At 41.7% G+C, this 17,173-nt stretch overlaps 1 protein-coding gene across 1 annotated transcript in view; it reads left to right on the top strand.

The window, feature by feature from the left end:
* Window positions 1-628: 628 nt before the first annotated feature.
* The window catches only part of LMBRD1 (LMBR1 domain containing 1), a 193,248-nt gene continuing 176,703 nt past the window's right edge, over window positions 629-17,173 (top strand). Inside the window, exon 1 of the mRNA XM_075202580.1 lies at window positions 629-751. Coding sequence (XP_075058681.1) covers window positions 692-751 — 60 coding nt within the window. The 5' untranslated portion in view covers window positions 629-691. The remainder of the gene's footprint in view (window positions 752-17,173) is intronic.

Raw genomic sequence — 17,173 nt, 5'->3', positions numbered from 1 at the left:
TGTAACTAGGGCAGTGTGACCTCCCAGTTCGCAATGCCGAGCTTTCATTATGGCAGGGAGAGACCACCGACACCTACTAAGATAAGGGGGGGCGCCAGTGCTCTTTCTCGCCCAGGGCACTATAATTTCTAGTTACGGCTCTGCATAGAAATATAGGAAGTATTGTGTGTTCTTGCTGATATTGCTATTCAATAATGGTCCACACACAGCTTCATGCACAGAAAAAAAAGTTCCTTGACCTTTTTTTTTTTTGTAGGACTAAAGTACTGGCCCACACAAACTAATGAGTTCCCCTAAGTCTTTGTACAAGAGGACCCAAAATGACCTGTCCTGGTATGTTATAAATATGGATACAAGACCCATTAAAGTAAAACAAGACCTTCAAAGTAAAAATAATAATTGTGAAATGCTCACTTAATTTAATCATTTTCATTATGTGTTTCCAAATATTACAATCGTAATACTGTTACTGGACATTGATGTTTCTGCACAGTCTATGGCTTGCTCTAGTTTCTATGGTAACGGGACGCTGTGTGTCTGCTCCTCCTCCAATCATACCGGCACAGGAGCGAGGCTTCGGGATGACGTGACAATGGATTGGTTGGGAGTCTTCGCCCTGACAGTCACAGGCGGGTAGTGCACACGCCCGTCACGGGGTCTGTCAGCTGTCGTGGGAAGCAGGAAGCGGAAAATGGCGGCTGGACATACGGATCTGTTGATCGGATGGTGCATCTTCGGGGTGCTGTTGCTGGTGGGTGATTGTTACTTAGCTGTCTGGACATGTGTGTGCTAGGAAGCCGTGCACGCCCATTGCGGAAGTATATCAGGTGTCAACGTACATAATGTCTGCGTATTCTACTCACTTCTTAGTTTGTCTCTGGAGGAGGATAATGGGTAACAACATGCATGGATGTGTTCTATGTCAAGTTTTTGTTTATATACAAGTAATGTATACAATGCACAATAAATTCTTTGGTGTTCGCTTATTGGATCGTGTATATTATGAACACACGTGGTTGTGTTTACGTTTTTGATCCATGATTAGCGTGTTAGGTTTCGTAAATGAAAGCGACTTTAATTGGATCCTGTGCTGTAATTGCAACAATTAGTTATACCTCAGAAGTATGTATAGTGTGATCTGTACTCTGAGGAAGCTTTATATGTCTACTTTTGTACTGAAGGGTTTTTGATATGTTAACAATACTAATGTAATCGGTCACATGGGCTAAAATGACTGCTTCTGCAAGTCCTAATGAAGTTGATATCTGCATTATATCATTAAAATAAACATCTAAAGTCATTGTGGAGTTCAATGTATTTGCTTCATTGGTTTGCTATGGAGGTTTAAAAACAAACAGGCCAAGCATTTTATATATATATATATATATATATATATATATATATATATATATATTACACACAAGTTAACCCGTGCATGATACTCATGCATTCTAGTCAAATCAAGATACTTAGGGTCTTAAAAAGGTTCTTGTCATCCATTTGGGCCTAGCCCAGGCCTCCTCAGGGGAAGAGCATTACTTCCCGACGCAAGCGCCCTTTTTAATGTGTGTTCATGAGGTAAAATTATCTCACGAAAATGAGTTTGACCCCTCAACTTGTAAATTTAGCCTTTACTACCCCTCCCACGGGGGGAAGGGGGGATGATGGAAGTTAACTGACTTCACTATTCTAAGTTTTTTGTCAAATAATGTCAGTATACCAAATTTCAGGTCAATTAGATGAGCCCTTTCTGAGAAAATAGTTTTTTCCACACACACACAAACACACTAACGCACGCCTCTACACTTGTGTGTTCATGAGGTAAAATTACCTCACAAAAATGAGTTTGAGCCCTACCAAATTTCAGCCCTTTTTGAATTTTTTTTCCCACACACACTAAGAATTTAGTAGGTCAGTGTATAACTCTGCCCAGCAGGTGGCGCAGCAACTTGGTTTTTTTTTCCACACACACACACAGATAGACGCCACTAAGCATTTATATATTAGATATAATTTTTTTTATTTTTTTTTTTAAAGTGTAAAAATTATAGACAAGCCATTTCAACAGACCCACAGTAAGCAATGATCAGTGCTACTTCATTCACTACTCCTTTTTTGGTGAAAACTGACTGTCTTGAAAATCACATAGGCCCTCTGCTTTTTAAGACCGTTCATGAAAGTTGTTTCATTAATAATGCATTTTCTTTATGGTTTAGTTGTTGCCTCATATGAAGTTCTGAACCATATGGAAACTGCTTTTTCTCCGAGGTTTAGGTATTTTTAAGTAAAATGTTAATTTAAGAAAAGCCTAACACAGGAGATATCTGAGATATCTCTTGCTTTAGGAAAAGTACAGCATTAAACCTTCGTCGCCATAATACTCAATGGGGACCGCGGTGTGGGCAATTTTACCAAGCTGTGAACAGCTCGGCTTTTTGGAGCTTCACCCAGATGGCTAACACCACCTGAAGATGGCATTATTATCATTTATTTCTATAGCACCACTAATTCCGCAGCGCTGTACAGAGAATTCACTCACATCAGACCCTGCCCCATTGGGGCTTACAGTCTAAGGGGCCTATTTATCAAAGGTTTCCCCCCTTAAAAATCCCAGAAAACAACAGTTTTCCGGGATTAAACACTAATTTGCTATTTATGATAGCAGCATCGCAGCAGATATCATAGATATCTGCTGTTTTGCATCTCCTATCGTTTTACTGAGCACTCCCCATAACAATGTATGGGGAGTGCTCAGTAACGCTATTAAGCAATGAATATAATTAACTTTTCAAACATGATAATGTACGTCAGCTGAAGCTGGCGTACATTATCATTAATGAAAAGTTTCATTGCTGTCAGCTCTGCTCCGAAGAGCAGAGCTGGACAGCGCATGTGTGGAGGGATCACATGATCCCTCCCTGTCACTTACCGCTCTCTCTCTGCAACTATAGTTGCAGAGCGAAAGCAGAGATGTCTGTGCGCATGCCAAAGGGTTTCACTCAGCGCATGCGCACTGGAGTCAGAAGAGGAGCCCCGTTCATCGCTTGCTGCTTCAGAACCGAAGAGGCAGTGGCAAGTATGATTTCCACTTCACAGGAAAAGCAGTTTTTCGGAACTGCTGTTCCTGTGTACCTTTTTTTAATAAATATGAGAAATAGTTCAATCCTTATCAATGCGATAAGGATTGAAAACTATTTTTCATATTCTGCGAGTTTTGATAAATGTGCCCCTAAATTCCCTAACACACACACACAGACAGACTAGGGTCAATTTGTTAGCAGCCAATTAACCTACCAGTATGTTTATGGAGTGTGGGAGAAAACCGGAGCACCTGGAGGAAACTCACGAAAAACGGGGGGAACATACAAACTCCTCACAGATAAGGCCATGGTCAGGAATTGAACTCATGACCCCAGTGCTGTAAGGCAGAAGTGCTAACCACTTAGCCATTCAATCCTATGGAGAAAGCATTGCAGGAGAGGGTTCTTCTCTGGCAGCGTTACTGCTTTCACCTGTGCTCTTTTACATAAATGTCACCTAGGCATGAGTGACTCTCGTTGTGATGACAGATGATACTTAAAGGTGCAAAAATCCGCTAATTCTTTAATAGGCCCCTATGTGTTAAAAAAAATAAATAAAAATAAAACGCCAGCAAACATTTGTTTGTTCTGTCCACTCAGAAGGGAGAGTAGATAAACAGTGCATGCTCTATGCAAATGTGGTGACACAGAGATATCTGTATTTACACCTGAGTGTACTTTCTTCAGCTTCACGGAGTTGCTCATAAGGCAGGAGAGCTGTGTCATAAGGAGGAAGCCACAGAGTGTATAGAGCAGAGGATTCCAAACTTTGTCAGTTCAAGGCACCCTTGGGGTCTGCAAAATTTTTTCAAGGCACCCATAAGCCAAATTAATTACCAAGTAGTCCCCCGCCTTGCTTACCACTGGCCCTGTGATCTATGTGCTGGGCTCTCAATCAGTCACCATATATTATTCCTAGTGAAGGGAGCGTATAAAAACTGTTGTTTTGTCACACTTAAAGCTGATGTAATGGTAGTGCAGAGCCCCTATCCAGAACCCCATGAAAAACTACTGCATGTGATACTGTGTAATTGGTCAATATTAAAACTAGTGTACCACCTACATAAAAAAAAAAATTACTATTGTGCCCCTACCCTAGATGAACCTTTTTTTTTTTTTTTTCCTCGGGCTGCTAGTTATATTATTCAGATCTTGTTAATCAGTTTAGCTTACAAAGGTAAAATGGCGGCAGTGTATGGGGTGGGTGGGAGAACTTATCACAAGCTGCAGTCACCCCCCCCCCCCCCCTTCCCACTGTGGTTTTGACTGGCAGAGGAATCAAGGGAAAATGGCTGCACGGCCCATACCCCAACAGGGGCGCACGGAGAATTGTTGGGTGGGGGTCCTCCCCCAACCCCAAAAAACACCAACCCGCGCGAGAGCTACTGCGCCTGAGCTCCGTCTAGGCAGCGCTGTCCTATACAGCAGCTGCGGCGCTGTCAAAGAAGCATCCGCGGCGGTGCTGTATACACTACAGCACCGCCGCGGACGCTTCTTTGACAGCGCCGCGGCTGCTGTATAGGACAGTGCCGATATGGTGGCCATTTAGTTAGCGTGGCGGGGGGGGGGTTTCTGGGGACTCAGAAACCCCCCTGCGTGCGCCACTGCCCAAACCAAACAAGCTTTTGGTTTGTGGTATGGGCCGTGCACTGCCATATATTACTAGGTGGTAATACAGCTTTAAACTACCTGGTGTACATGATAGTTGAAATTGCTTTTGTAATAGTAACCAGTATACATTCAGTGACCCCTTTATTAGGCACACATGTATATCTGCTCTTTAATGCAGATATCTAATCAGCCAATCACATGGCGGCAGCATGCAGACATAATCATGACAGGATTGTGACAGTAAGTTAAATAATTATGCGTTACAACACTTTTATGCAGAAGAGCATCTCTGGAGCACCACAATTTGACCTTGAAGTGGATTGTCCACAGCTGCAAAAGTCCACACGAGTTCCTCTCCTGCTGGTTAAGAACATTAAACTGAGACTATAGTGGGCACAGACTGACCACAACTGGACAATTTAAGACTGGAAAAATGTTTCCAGACCTGAAGAGTCTTGTATTCTGGTGTGATGTCAGATATTGGCGTAAACAACATAAATCTATGTATCCATCATGCCTTATTTCAATGATGCATTCTGCTGCTGGTGTAATGGTGTGGGGAATGTTTTCTTGGGGCACATAGACCCCTTAATACCAATTGAGCATTATTTAAATGCCACAGCCTGCTAGTGTATTGTTACTGACAATGTACACCCCTTTATGACCCTTCTTCTAATAGCTACTTCTGGCAAGATAAATCGCCATGTCACAAAGCACACGTCATCTCAAGCTGGTTTGCTGGAATACGGTCATTCTCTTTTGAAGTAGCAGAATACAGAGAATTAAAATCTTGGGAGCAAATACGTCACATTTATCAGAGGCAGTCTACTCTGTGTATTACCGGCTTCACTAAGAGACATACAGCTGACAATTTGTTACAAAAACTAAGGGATGTCATTGCAAGATGGCTTATCCTGCTTGGACTCTCCTCCGGATATGTAATTTCTGATAACGCCTCCAATATTGTGAGAGCATTACAGCTGGGTGAATTCCATCACATTCCCTGTTTTGCTCACACAATCAACTTGGTGGCACAGAGCTTTTTAAAAAATGACAAGAACGTAGAGGAGATGCTGTCTGTGGCCCGTAAAATATCTGCACATTTCCGGCATTCGGCAACAACGTGTAGGAGATTGCAGCAGCTGCAAGAGCAATTTAATTTGCCCTGCCACCTACTGAAGCAAGAGGTGGTGACAAGGTGGAATTCCACCCTTTATATTCTTCTGCGTATGGAGGAACAGCGAAAAGCCATCCACGCTTACTCCACAAGCGATGACATTGAGAAAGGAGGGGGGATGTATTTTACTCAAGCAGTGGAGAATACTTTCCGTGTTGTGCAAGGTGCTAAAACCATTTAAAGTAGTCACCTGTGAAGTGAGTTCAGACACTGCAAGCTTGAGTTAAGTGATTCCCTTAATTAGACCTTTGGAAAAGCAGCTTCTCCTCCTTCAGCAGAAACTGAAGGAGGAGATTAAACAAAGCAATTCCGCTAAGTATGTCGGACTTGTAGATCAAGTTCTTTATTCGCTTCGCCAGGATCCGAATGTTATCAAAATCTTGAAATCGGAACACTACATTTTGGCGACTGTGCTTGATCCTCGGTTTAAGACCTATGTCTTCTCTTTATTTCCAACTGACCCAGATCTGAAGAGATGCAAGGAGCTCCTGGTGAGCAATGATGCTCAAATGTTACGTGACAGAGCGGCGTCTCCGCCTTCAGTTTCTCAGTCAACTGCTGCTAGGAAAAATCTTTGCTTTCCCAAGACACCCAGGGATGATGCAGATGACACAGCACAAAATTTTGACGTCTGGTCTAAAAGATTTGACCAAAAAACGTGACACCTCTTCCGTAACTCCACCTGATCCTACTATCAGCATCCAAAGGATGGTGGAGGATTATTTTCACGGCAGCATAGAAATAGACACATCAGACAGTCCCTTTACATACTGGGAGGAAAAAAAGGGAATTTGGAGACCCATGTACCAACTCGCTTTGCACTGCCTAAGCTGCCTACCCTCCAGTGTGTACTCTGAAAGAGTTTTCAGCACAGTCGGGAGCCTTGTCAGCGATCGCGTAGGAGACTGCTTCCTCAAAATGTGGAAAAGATGATCATAAACATGAACTACAAATTCCACGAGGAAGGCCTTTCTCGCCAATTACTTCAAAATACTGAGACTTCTGTAACGGTGGATTCCAGCGGTGATGAATTAATAATGTGTGAGGATGATGTATATACTGATGAGGGTGAGGATGAGGCTGAGGATGATGACAGCAACATCTTGCCACAGTAGAGTTTATTTACAGCACTGTTATCTTAGGTATCTTAAGGCCATTATTACCTTGTTTTGTGGGGGCCCAAACAAACCAAGTACTTCAGCCACAAAAGTGGCACTCCTTGTCGCTGGAGTGCTTGGTTTCTTTTCTGCCACAGCTGTGCTGCAATGTTTCCTAGATGTGCTAGGAACTGCGGTGTGTTTGAGTCGTTGCTCTGTCGCTTAGCATCCAGTCAGGTCGCTGCAGTATTTGTCTGAAAGTGGATGAAAATAATAATGTGACCTGTGAGGTGGTCAAAATTGACTGCAAATGACTTGAAATTAATGTTAGTGAGGTTAATAATAATGTAGGAACAAAAAAAGAGCAAATTATGGGATTTGAACATATTTTAGCAATTTTTTTTAAAAAAAAAATACAGATCCAAAACCAAAACACGAGGGTGGTTTTGCCAAAACCAAAACACGAGGGTGGTTTTGCCAAAACCAAAACACGAGGGTGGTTTTGCCAAAACCAAAACACGAAGCTAATCCAGATCCAAAACCACTTCACGGGGGTCAGTGAGCATCTCTAGTAGAAAGTGAGCCTCTGATGTCGTCAGGGGCAAATGTAGACAGACTCAGCCTGCTGTAAGTGCCTTGGCCATTGCTGTGGGATTGGTGGCTTATGGAGGGCTGCACGATACAGTTGAGGACAGGGCAAACAGTCAGAGTAAATTCCCATTTGTCTACAGTTACGAATGCTGAAGGTCAGCCAGTAAGGGTACATCGCTAAAGGGATCCATTGAGCATTTACAGGTGATATTTTATCTCAGACAATCAGCAGTAGTTCAACAGCAGACAATACTAGCAAAGTGTTGTTTGTTGGTTTTTTTTACTGGTTTTTTTTTTTGGGTGGGGGGGAGGGGGTTCACTACATTTTTATAGTTGTAGATATGCAGAGGAATAGGCAAAGATATATGACAGAGCTTATCTGCATTTTCCAAGAATGAGAAGTGGAGTTGCATGCATTTATGCACAAGGTGGTCAAATTGGCGCATTTGCAAAACACTTAATGGTTATTGTGCTGGGCATCTGCATATTTTACAGTAAATAAGTGACTCATAATTAAAATGAAAATGGTCACAGTAGATATAAATATTCATGAAAGTATAAATGTAATGTTAAATGTTGTTCTATGAAAGTTTAAAATCAAATAATTGTAAGCGATAGTCTAGACCAGTGGTTCCCAAACTTTTGCCGTTCGCGGCACCCTTTAGAGTCTCCGAATTTTTTCAAGGCACCCCTCCAATATAATTATTGAGCAGTCCTGTTTTAGAAGTAGCTGGGTCAAAAAATTGTAATAAGTATTTAGGTCAGGACAGAAATACTTATTTAGTTGTATGCAAAAATGCCCCCTCTGCATCCAGACACACTGCCCCCTCTGCATCCAGACACACTGCCCCCTCTGCATCCAGACACACTGCCCCCTCTGCATCCAGACACACTGCCCCCTCTGCATCCAGACACACTGCCCCCTCTGCATCCAGACACTGCCCTCTCTCACACTGTCCCCCCTCCTCTACCACGCTGACCCCCCTCCTCTGCCCTCTCTCACGCTGTCCCCTCCTCTGCCCTCTGTCACGCTGTCACTCTCCTGCTGTCACTTTCCTCTGCCTCTCCTCTGCCCCGCTGTCACTCTCCTCTGCCCCGCTGTCACTCTCCTGCTGTCACCCTACTCTGCCTCTTCTCTGCCCCGCTGTCACCCTCCTCTGCCTCGCTGTCACTCTCCTGCTGTCACCCTCCTCTGCCTCTTCTCTGCCCCGCTGTCACCCTCCTCTGCCTCTTCTCTGCCCCGCTGTCACCCTCCTCTGCCTCTCCTCTGCCCCGCTGTCACTCTCCTGCTGTCACCCTCCTCTGCCTCTCCTCTGCCCCGCTGTCACTCTCCTGCTGTCACCCTCCTCTGCCTCTTCTCTGCCCCACTGTCACTCTCCTGCTGTCACCCTCCTCTGCCTCTTCTCTGCCCCGCTGTCACTCTCCTGCTGTCATCCTCCTCTGCCTCTTCTCTGCCTCGCTGTCACTCTCCTGCTGTCATCCTCCTCTGCCTCTTCTCTGCCTCGCTGTCACTCTCCCGCTGTCACCCTCCTCTGCCTCTCCTCTGCCCCGCTGTCACTCTCCTGCTGTCACCCTCCTCTGCCTCTTCTCTGCCCCGCTGTCACTCTCCTGCTGTCATCCTCCTCTGCCTCTTCTCTGCCCCGCTGTCACCCTCCTCTGCCTCTCCTCTGCCCCGCTGTCACTCTCCTGCTGTCACCCTCCTCTGCCTCTTCTCTGCCCCACTGTCACTCTCCTGCTGTCACCCTCCTCTGCCTCTTCTCTGCCCCGCTGTCACTCTCCTGCTGTCATCCTCCTCTGCCTCTTCTCTGCCTCGCTGTCACTCTCCCGCTGTCACCCTCCTCTGCCTCTCCTCTGCCCCGCTGTCACTCTCCTGCTGTCACCCTCCTCTGCCTCTTCTCTGCCCCGCTGTCACTCTCCTGCTGTCATCCTCCTCTGCCTCTTCTCTGCCCCGCTGTCACGATCCCTCTAACTCCTCTGCCGCGGGACAGCCATATAAAAAAAAAAAAGAAAGAACACAGTAACTTACCAATCCGCCGGGCGCCGGGACCCAGCAGCCTCCTCTCTCCCGCAGCAGCTGTCACTGAATATCGACGTCAGTGACAGCTGCTGCGGGAGAGAGGAGTCTACTGGGTCCCGGCGCCCGGCGGATTGGTAAGTTACTGTGTTCTTTCTTTCTTTCTTTTTTTTATATGGCTGGCCCGCGGCACCCCAGTGACAGCGCCGCGGCACCCCTGGGAGCCGCGGCGCACAGTTTGGGAACTGACGGTCTAGACAGATATTAGTGTACAGCAACCCAACATCCAGACTCTTTCATATTATAATAATAACGTAGTTTTGTTGTACTTAAAATTGTAAATGACAAATTGTTTTACAATTGAATCATTAAATATTGGCTTGACATGCAGAATGAGAGCATACATACTTGTTTTAATGCATAGAACAAAGGAAATGATACTATGCAAGGCATTCATATTAAATCTACCACCTACATATTTTTTTTTTTTATGTTTGTAAAAAAATATAAATTTGATAAATTACAAAATGAATAAAGACAGAATAATAAATAGAAACAGAGTAAAACAAAAACTAAAACCAGATAGCCTGGCATCTGTTTTTCTTACTTATAAAGAATATATCTTGTGGCTGAAACCTCTCTGCATGCCATGAGATCTTCTTATCGTTCTCCTAGTATCTTCCTAGTTTCCCGAATCCCATTAACTGCTTGCGACTCCACCAGGACTTGCGCGTAACAATTTTTCACATACTGTACTGTAATAACATATCTGTTCTTAATATAACAAGGCAAAAGTCCAGCCTTTAAAGCACTTTTTTTTTTAAAGTCTGTCCATTAAAATTATATAATTTGTATTTTATTCACTATGGTTTTGTTCTTTGCATAATATATATTGATAATTTGACTTTCAGCATTGCTTTTTAATATGATTATTCATAATGGCACAAATTGAACATGTTTCATTGTAGATACACAATTTTGGGGTCTATATCCTTTAAGGTGCTATGGATAACACTGTTTTTTCACAAGAGCTATAATTGTTTTGGTGACATTTAGCGGTATTAAGGATATACAGAACAGTATCTTGCACAATGGGATTTTTTAACGTTTTTCAGCAAACTGTACACTTGCATTAACTGGCAACAAATAATCCTGTGCTTTTGATGGGGAAAAATTTCAAATGCACATTTGTGTCTGAATCTGCAAATACGGAGATTGAGCAGGACAATGCATACAATGGGGCATATTCAATTGTTTGAATTCCCCACAGCGTTAAAAGTATTACCGTTATTACGGTAATCTTAAGCCGGATTTCAGCTCGCAGCTCCCTGCCGCAAATCTGTGGGAGAAAATTAGATTTGTTCCACAGTAGTGTAAACATGGTCGTGTCTGACGCTATATTAAATCACTGAGGGGAGGCATCCCATATGCATAAGTATAAGGGATGCATAAGAGGAGAATGTTGTAAATAACTTGAAACTTGTAGTTCTGTATGAAGCTGTAACCCACACAATGGAAATAGTGAGGATTGATAATTTTTTTATTTGATTTATTATATTCTCTGTTTGAAACTACTGTTATGTGTTTGACCTTTAATCTTTTTGACAAGTCTACTTTTTTTTTTTTAAGTACAGTTTTTGCTGCTTTTGTGAATAACACTTGATTTAGTTGGCCTAGGGGAAAGTAGTTCTGCATAAGTAGCTAATTTAGGGAAATATTGGTAATTCTTTGTTCTTGACTTTGGGATTATTATTTTGCTATGTGTATTTTCTCCCTTTTTTGGACTGAAGTGTCGTTGTTGATTTATGGGCCTCACTTATTGCTTAATGAAAATTTCTGGTGTGTTAAGTTTGTTATATTTACTGGCCTCATCAGTCTTTGCTACTAATTCAAGTTTAAGGAATAGTGTCTGTCTGTGGTGCCAGCAGAAGTTGGTCTAGGGAAGAAGTCTACTTGCTTTTCCTCATACATGGGTGCTGGACATGTGGAGGAAGGTCAGCGGCTCAAAACGCATATACCGTTGTCTCATGGGCATCCTCAAGCATTTACTGACCATGGCCTACATCCGTGGAAGAATAATTGACCTTCTGGAGGCGCTAGTTGAGTTGATTGCAAAATTATTGTTTATAACTTGTTTGTTAACAAATGTTCTAGTTTTATTAAATATATATGATTTTCCATATATATGTAATAAAATTATGTTTTCTAAATGAGCCAGTATAGGAGATTCTTGATCCACAACACATAATCCTGTATTACACTAACAGATGTCTAGTGAAAAATGCGGATCTATCTGTATGTCAGACATATATGTCTCTACACTGTACTTGGAGTCAGAAGTATCTTACAATATGTGCAATACAAAATACACACAAGATATTTACGGACGCATATATTACAGTAACTCTAAATCAGGTTCTGTAAGTGTTGTTTTTTCAGGAGCAAGTCTAATTACTGTTGGAAGCCTTCTACTTTGTTTACCTACTGTACATTTAGGCCACACTGGTATTTGTTTGACTAATTGAACTTCTTTACAATAACAAGTTGCAAAGAGTGGGTGATGTAAGATAATTCAGTAAGTACTGTAAGCTAAAGGATAAAGGGAAAGCGTTCCAACAGTAATTCTAGTTTCTTCAATACAGTAGTTTGCTTAAGCCACAGTTTTGCTAACGCTATAAATGAGAACACACATTTGACATTCCCTCCACTGCAGCACAATGTATCTTGAGTAAGTAGATGGTTTATGCACCACCCAGTGGCACAAGGCTGCTAAAGAAGAGTCATCAGAGCAGGTATTTGTAAATCTCAGATCGTTGTGACTGGGAAAAAGTGGCCAGCTCACCATACCAAACACCGTTCCACTCGTCCAGATACTTCAGTGTTGACAATAGTGATCTCCTAACTCCCTATGGATGTGTTGACAATAATGATCTCCTAACCCCCTATGGAGATTTGTTATCTTGTTCTTTTACTTGTCAGTCAACCACAAACAGAATTTTGGGTTAGACCTGCACAAAACATTCAAGTTTATCCTATTCCTCACAGACTTGCAGTTATCAAGTGATAATAATTGAGTGAGCATTTTGTAACGAAGGTGACTTTCTGAAAGATGCTGTAAGTTTGTCTACCAACTATAACACTGGTCACAGCCAAAATGTTTTGTCACCGAAATCTATAAATTTGACTAATTTTAATATGCTATGTTATGTATGGTCTCCAGGGCCGGTGCTAGGGTCCACGGCGCCCTAGGCATTTTTAAAAAAGCGGCGCCCCCCCCCCCCCCCCCCCGCAAAAATGGCCGCCCCCCCTCGCAAAAATCGCCTCCCTCCTCTCCTCACCTTGTCTCACCACCGCCGCCTCTCTGCTCCGTCTCCTCCCCTCCACTCACTGACACTAGTAAGTGGAGGGGAGGAGACGGAGCAGAGAGGCGGCGGTGGTGACAAAATAGCCTCCCCCCCCCCCCCCCCCCACTCCCCGTGCATCTGAATGCTGTGCGGTGGCCGTGACAGGTATGGTCAGCGGTCGCCGCACAGTTTTAAAGTATTTTAGAATTCTGTGGCGCCCTCCAGAGCCCAGCGCCCTAGGCAAGTGCCTAACCTTGCCTAATGGGAGCGCCAGGCCTGATGGTCTCTGTGCAGCACTGCGCATCTCTTGTGGCACCTTTATAAATAATTGATAATAATGCTAAATAAGAACGGCAGTTAAGCTGTATTATGTGCTTTTGTTTTTATGATAGAGCACATATCAGAGCGTGTTTGCGGTTGTTTGTCACTGAAGCATAGTTTGTATGGCATTACTGCAGCCATTTTTTGCTGGTTCACGGTAATGTCCATTATAGTCTGCTAGTAGAGCCGAGCAAGATCCTGTTTCCATTGTCCCACATTAAATTGTGACTTTAAACACTTTTGTTAAAGCCATGGATCAAGATGGACCAAAATTCAGCAATCTCAAATACAAATTTTCTAGATTTGATGAGATCAAAATAAAGGAAGGTGTTTTCATTGGCTCAAAGATAGGAGAGCTTCAAAAGGATAAACACTGACCAGATCATCTGGGGGTGATGAGAAAACTGCTCAGGATGCATTCAAACCTGAAGCAACCAACTTTTTGGATAACATCAGAACAGATAACTTTAAAGAAAGTTTGAGTAACGTACTGCTATCTGATAAGAAACTAGGCTGCAACATGCTGTAAAAATACACTTCACACTCAACTGGACTTTTTCAAAATGCTTCAGATGTGGAATACAAACAGGCGAAGTAGGACAAAGTGACATTTCTTGAAAATGTGAGCCAAATAGTATTTGTCTTTTTATAAAAACTAACAACTATTGTTATGCTATTTTTGTTTTTTCACCGCCTTAATTTCATCTTATTAAAATATTGTTATTAAAGTTTGTTTGTATACTCTTTAGTTATTTTTGATGCTTAATTTTGAACTCGCCACAAGCATCTCAATAAAGAAAAAACAAATTCATCAAGGAAACAAAAATATTTTTTAGCTGACCAATATAATTGGCTAGACATGCTTGGCTTCTTCAAGAAACTATACTTTGTAAATTAAAAAAATAGTGAAACATTGCTGGAGAATATACTAATACACAATACAGTTGTCATGAAGAGTTTGTTGCATTATATGTAAATACCATGCTGTTGTTAATGTCAATCAGTCCCCATTGTCGTGTGTTTATGAATTAAGTATCTGTAAAAAAAACCCTCTTTTTACACCCTGATTTAATCAGTACTTGTTGATGAGTTAAGCTAGGTACACACTAGAGAATTTCTCTTTAACGATTTTTACCAACGACTGAAAGTCCCGATCAGCATGCTGATTCATGCATACACACTTGCAGGATTTTACACGATTTACCTTCAGATCTGTGCTCTTCATCTTTCATAATCATCTGCTGAAAAGATTGTGACTCTGTACTCCCTATGGAGATCTGCCTACACTGCTTGTAGTGAGTGCATACACACTTCAGAATTTGCCCAACAGGTTTTAGAGAGATTTTTAGTCTGGCTATAAAATCAAATGAAATGATGTGCTTTGTTACGATAAAACATGATCATGGGAGCGTATACACGGATGAAATATCGGACCTAAGCACTGTTTATCATGTGATTGGCGCGATAATCGGGTGAAAAACCTTTAGTGTGTACTTAGCTTAACACCATAGAGGCCTTAGGCCCTAAGCTAATGGAACAATAAATATACAAAAATATATACACTCTTGATGCTTAGTGAATTACCCAAGTGTTCAGTGAATTTCACAAACAGACATATAAACATTAAAAATTAAATATACAGTAAGGCAGTTTCTTCTCTTTTAAGCACCTATTTGTGCAATGCCTGGAGAATAAAACAAACAGAAGCGCCAAACATATTTTAGTATGTAATACAATATTCGTGAACAAGTCATCTTGTACCTAAGGAAATTATAAATTTCACTTATCTTATCCACAACGTGAATTACAGGAGATGAGGATTCCATTTAAAATTTTCAGATCAATCTCTCTGTATCCATAATGGAAATTATAAAGCTCCACAAATATAGAAGATAATAGTGTACAGTGTCCATAAATATTTTATATATAATCTTTATATCAGTCTGCGTACCAAATATACTCATTTCAAAATAGACGAGGAAACTGTCAGTAGAAAACAATATACTTTAATAAAAAAAAAGTTTAAGACAATCTAATGCCCATACATTTAAAACAATCACAGCTGATCTTTAATCTTCTATGCAATGATGTCCCAGTGAGGAATCCCAACTTTAGCCACAAATAGGATCCCACACAGGCTGTATACAAGTTATCCAGGGTGGTTAAAGTGTCTAATGCGTTACGTCGTCTTGACTTCCTCAGGGGGTGTAGATACAATCTATCACCTGACAGTTTATGTAGTCCACCAAATACAAACACCAATTCCACTGCACCAGCAATTACAGAGTGAACTTCCTCATGCATCACTTCCGTTACAGCACTTCAACTATGTCACCTCTGCCCAAACTGATTACATCATTTCCGTCCACATTCCAAATCGGGGGGGGGGGGGGGGGGGAGTAGATAATAATGTAATCTGTATCTATCGGAGATATCGTATCCTATATTTCAAATGACATCACATCAATCACAAACAAGGACAATATAAGGATCTTTACACTTAATCAGTTTACTTTAAACACGCCTTTTTAAAAATGTTCCCATACAGGGTACCAGATGCTATCTTTTTGGTTGGTAAACTTTCATACTTCTACACAGATATAGAAAATAGTTTTAGATATAAATGAACAGATTTCTATTCTCAAGATATGTACATAACTGACACATTCTCATGTACATCCTCCAATGTGGTGTACATGAGGGAATCTACATTGGGGAGACCAAGCAGAAACTGCAATCCAGGATGAATCTACACAGACACACAATAAAGAAGACTCTTGACACCCTGGTTGGTAAACACTTCTCTGGACCAGGACACAGTATGACAGATTTAAGTCTTAATACTGAGAGTTTTTTTTTTTTTTTTTTTAAATGACAGGGAGATAGAAATCTCGGAATTAAAGCTGATAAGAACATTCTAGTCATTGACTCAAGGACGCAACCTAACACCTGGATTTATGACCCACTACATGGCCACACTTCACACCCCACAGCAGATTGACTCCAGAGGTTAAAAGTATGAAGCTGAGATTTTTCCGGCGGGTTTGAAAAACCTATCGCCATTCTAGCTATCATTTCTTTAGTACATTCTACAAAATGCTGCTAGAATCTGAATGGTTGCTATAGGCAACATCTCCACTTCTCAAACCAGAAATCTCTCAGCTTGATACATTTACTTATGAACTCTTAGGACTTTTACTCTTCCATTCGTAACGAAAACCTCAGTTTTATTACCTTAGCTTAGCTTTATGATGTATTCCTCCCCCTGTACAAATTGCTTGATATAACATCTCTTAAATGTTGTGCCCTTTTCTCAGTCATTCATTTGTAAACTTGTCTGACGAAGCGGTCTCTGTGCTCTGAAAGCTAGCAAATATAAACATTTATTTTGGTCAGCCAATAAAGGTATCACTCCTATAATACTTTTGTCTTTTTTGACACAAAAGTATTTAACATCACATAGATTTTTCTGGCTGACACAGTACTGCAATAAAATTTATATTTTTTAGTTTGCTACACAATATGCGTATATATGCAATATATAGTTTATATAAACCAAGACAACACAGCCGCATCCACAATGTATATGTAAAAAGAAGCAGAGATAGGTCCTGACACTCTAGGTTTATATTAATCTCTATCACCTCTCTTCCCCTACCCCACCATTCTCTTCTCTTGCAATTGAGCCCCTCTAACTCCCCATTGTGCCTCTTGTCTGTTTCCTCTCCCTTTAGGATGGAAGCTCTCCTGTCTCTCTACCTATTCTTCTGCTCCATCCTCAATGTGTTAGCTATGTTGAGAGCTTTGAAGTCCTGGTATTTTTGTTTATTGTTCTGTATGGTTCTACCCTGTATGATCCACTGTCTGTACTCTGTACGGCGCTGCGGATACCTTGTGGAGCCCTATAAATAAAGATTAATAAAAATAATAATTAATAT

Source organism: Mixophyes fleayi, chromosome 3, assembly GCF_038048845.1.
Source record: "Mixophyes fleayi isolate aMixFle1 chromosome 3, aMixFle1.hap1, whole genome shotgun sequence".
Taxonomy (NCBI): Eukaryota; Metazoa; Chordata; class Amphibia; order Anura; family Limnodynastidae; genus Mixophyes; species Mixophyes fleayi.
Note: the sequence above shows the minus strand (reverse complement) of the source record. Positions and strands in the feature narration are given on the sequence as shown.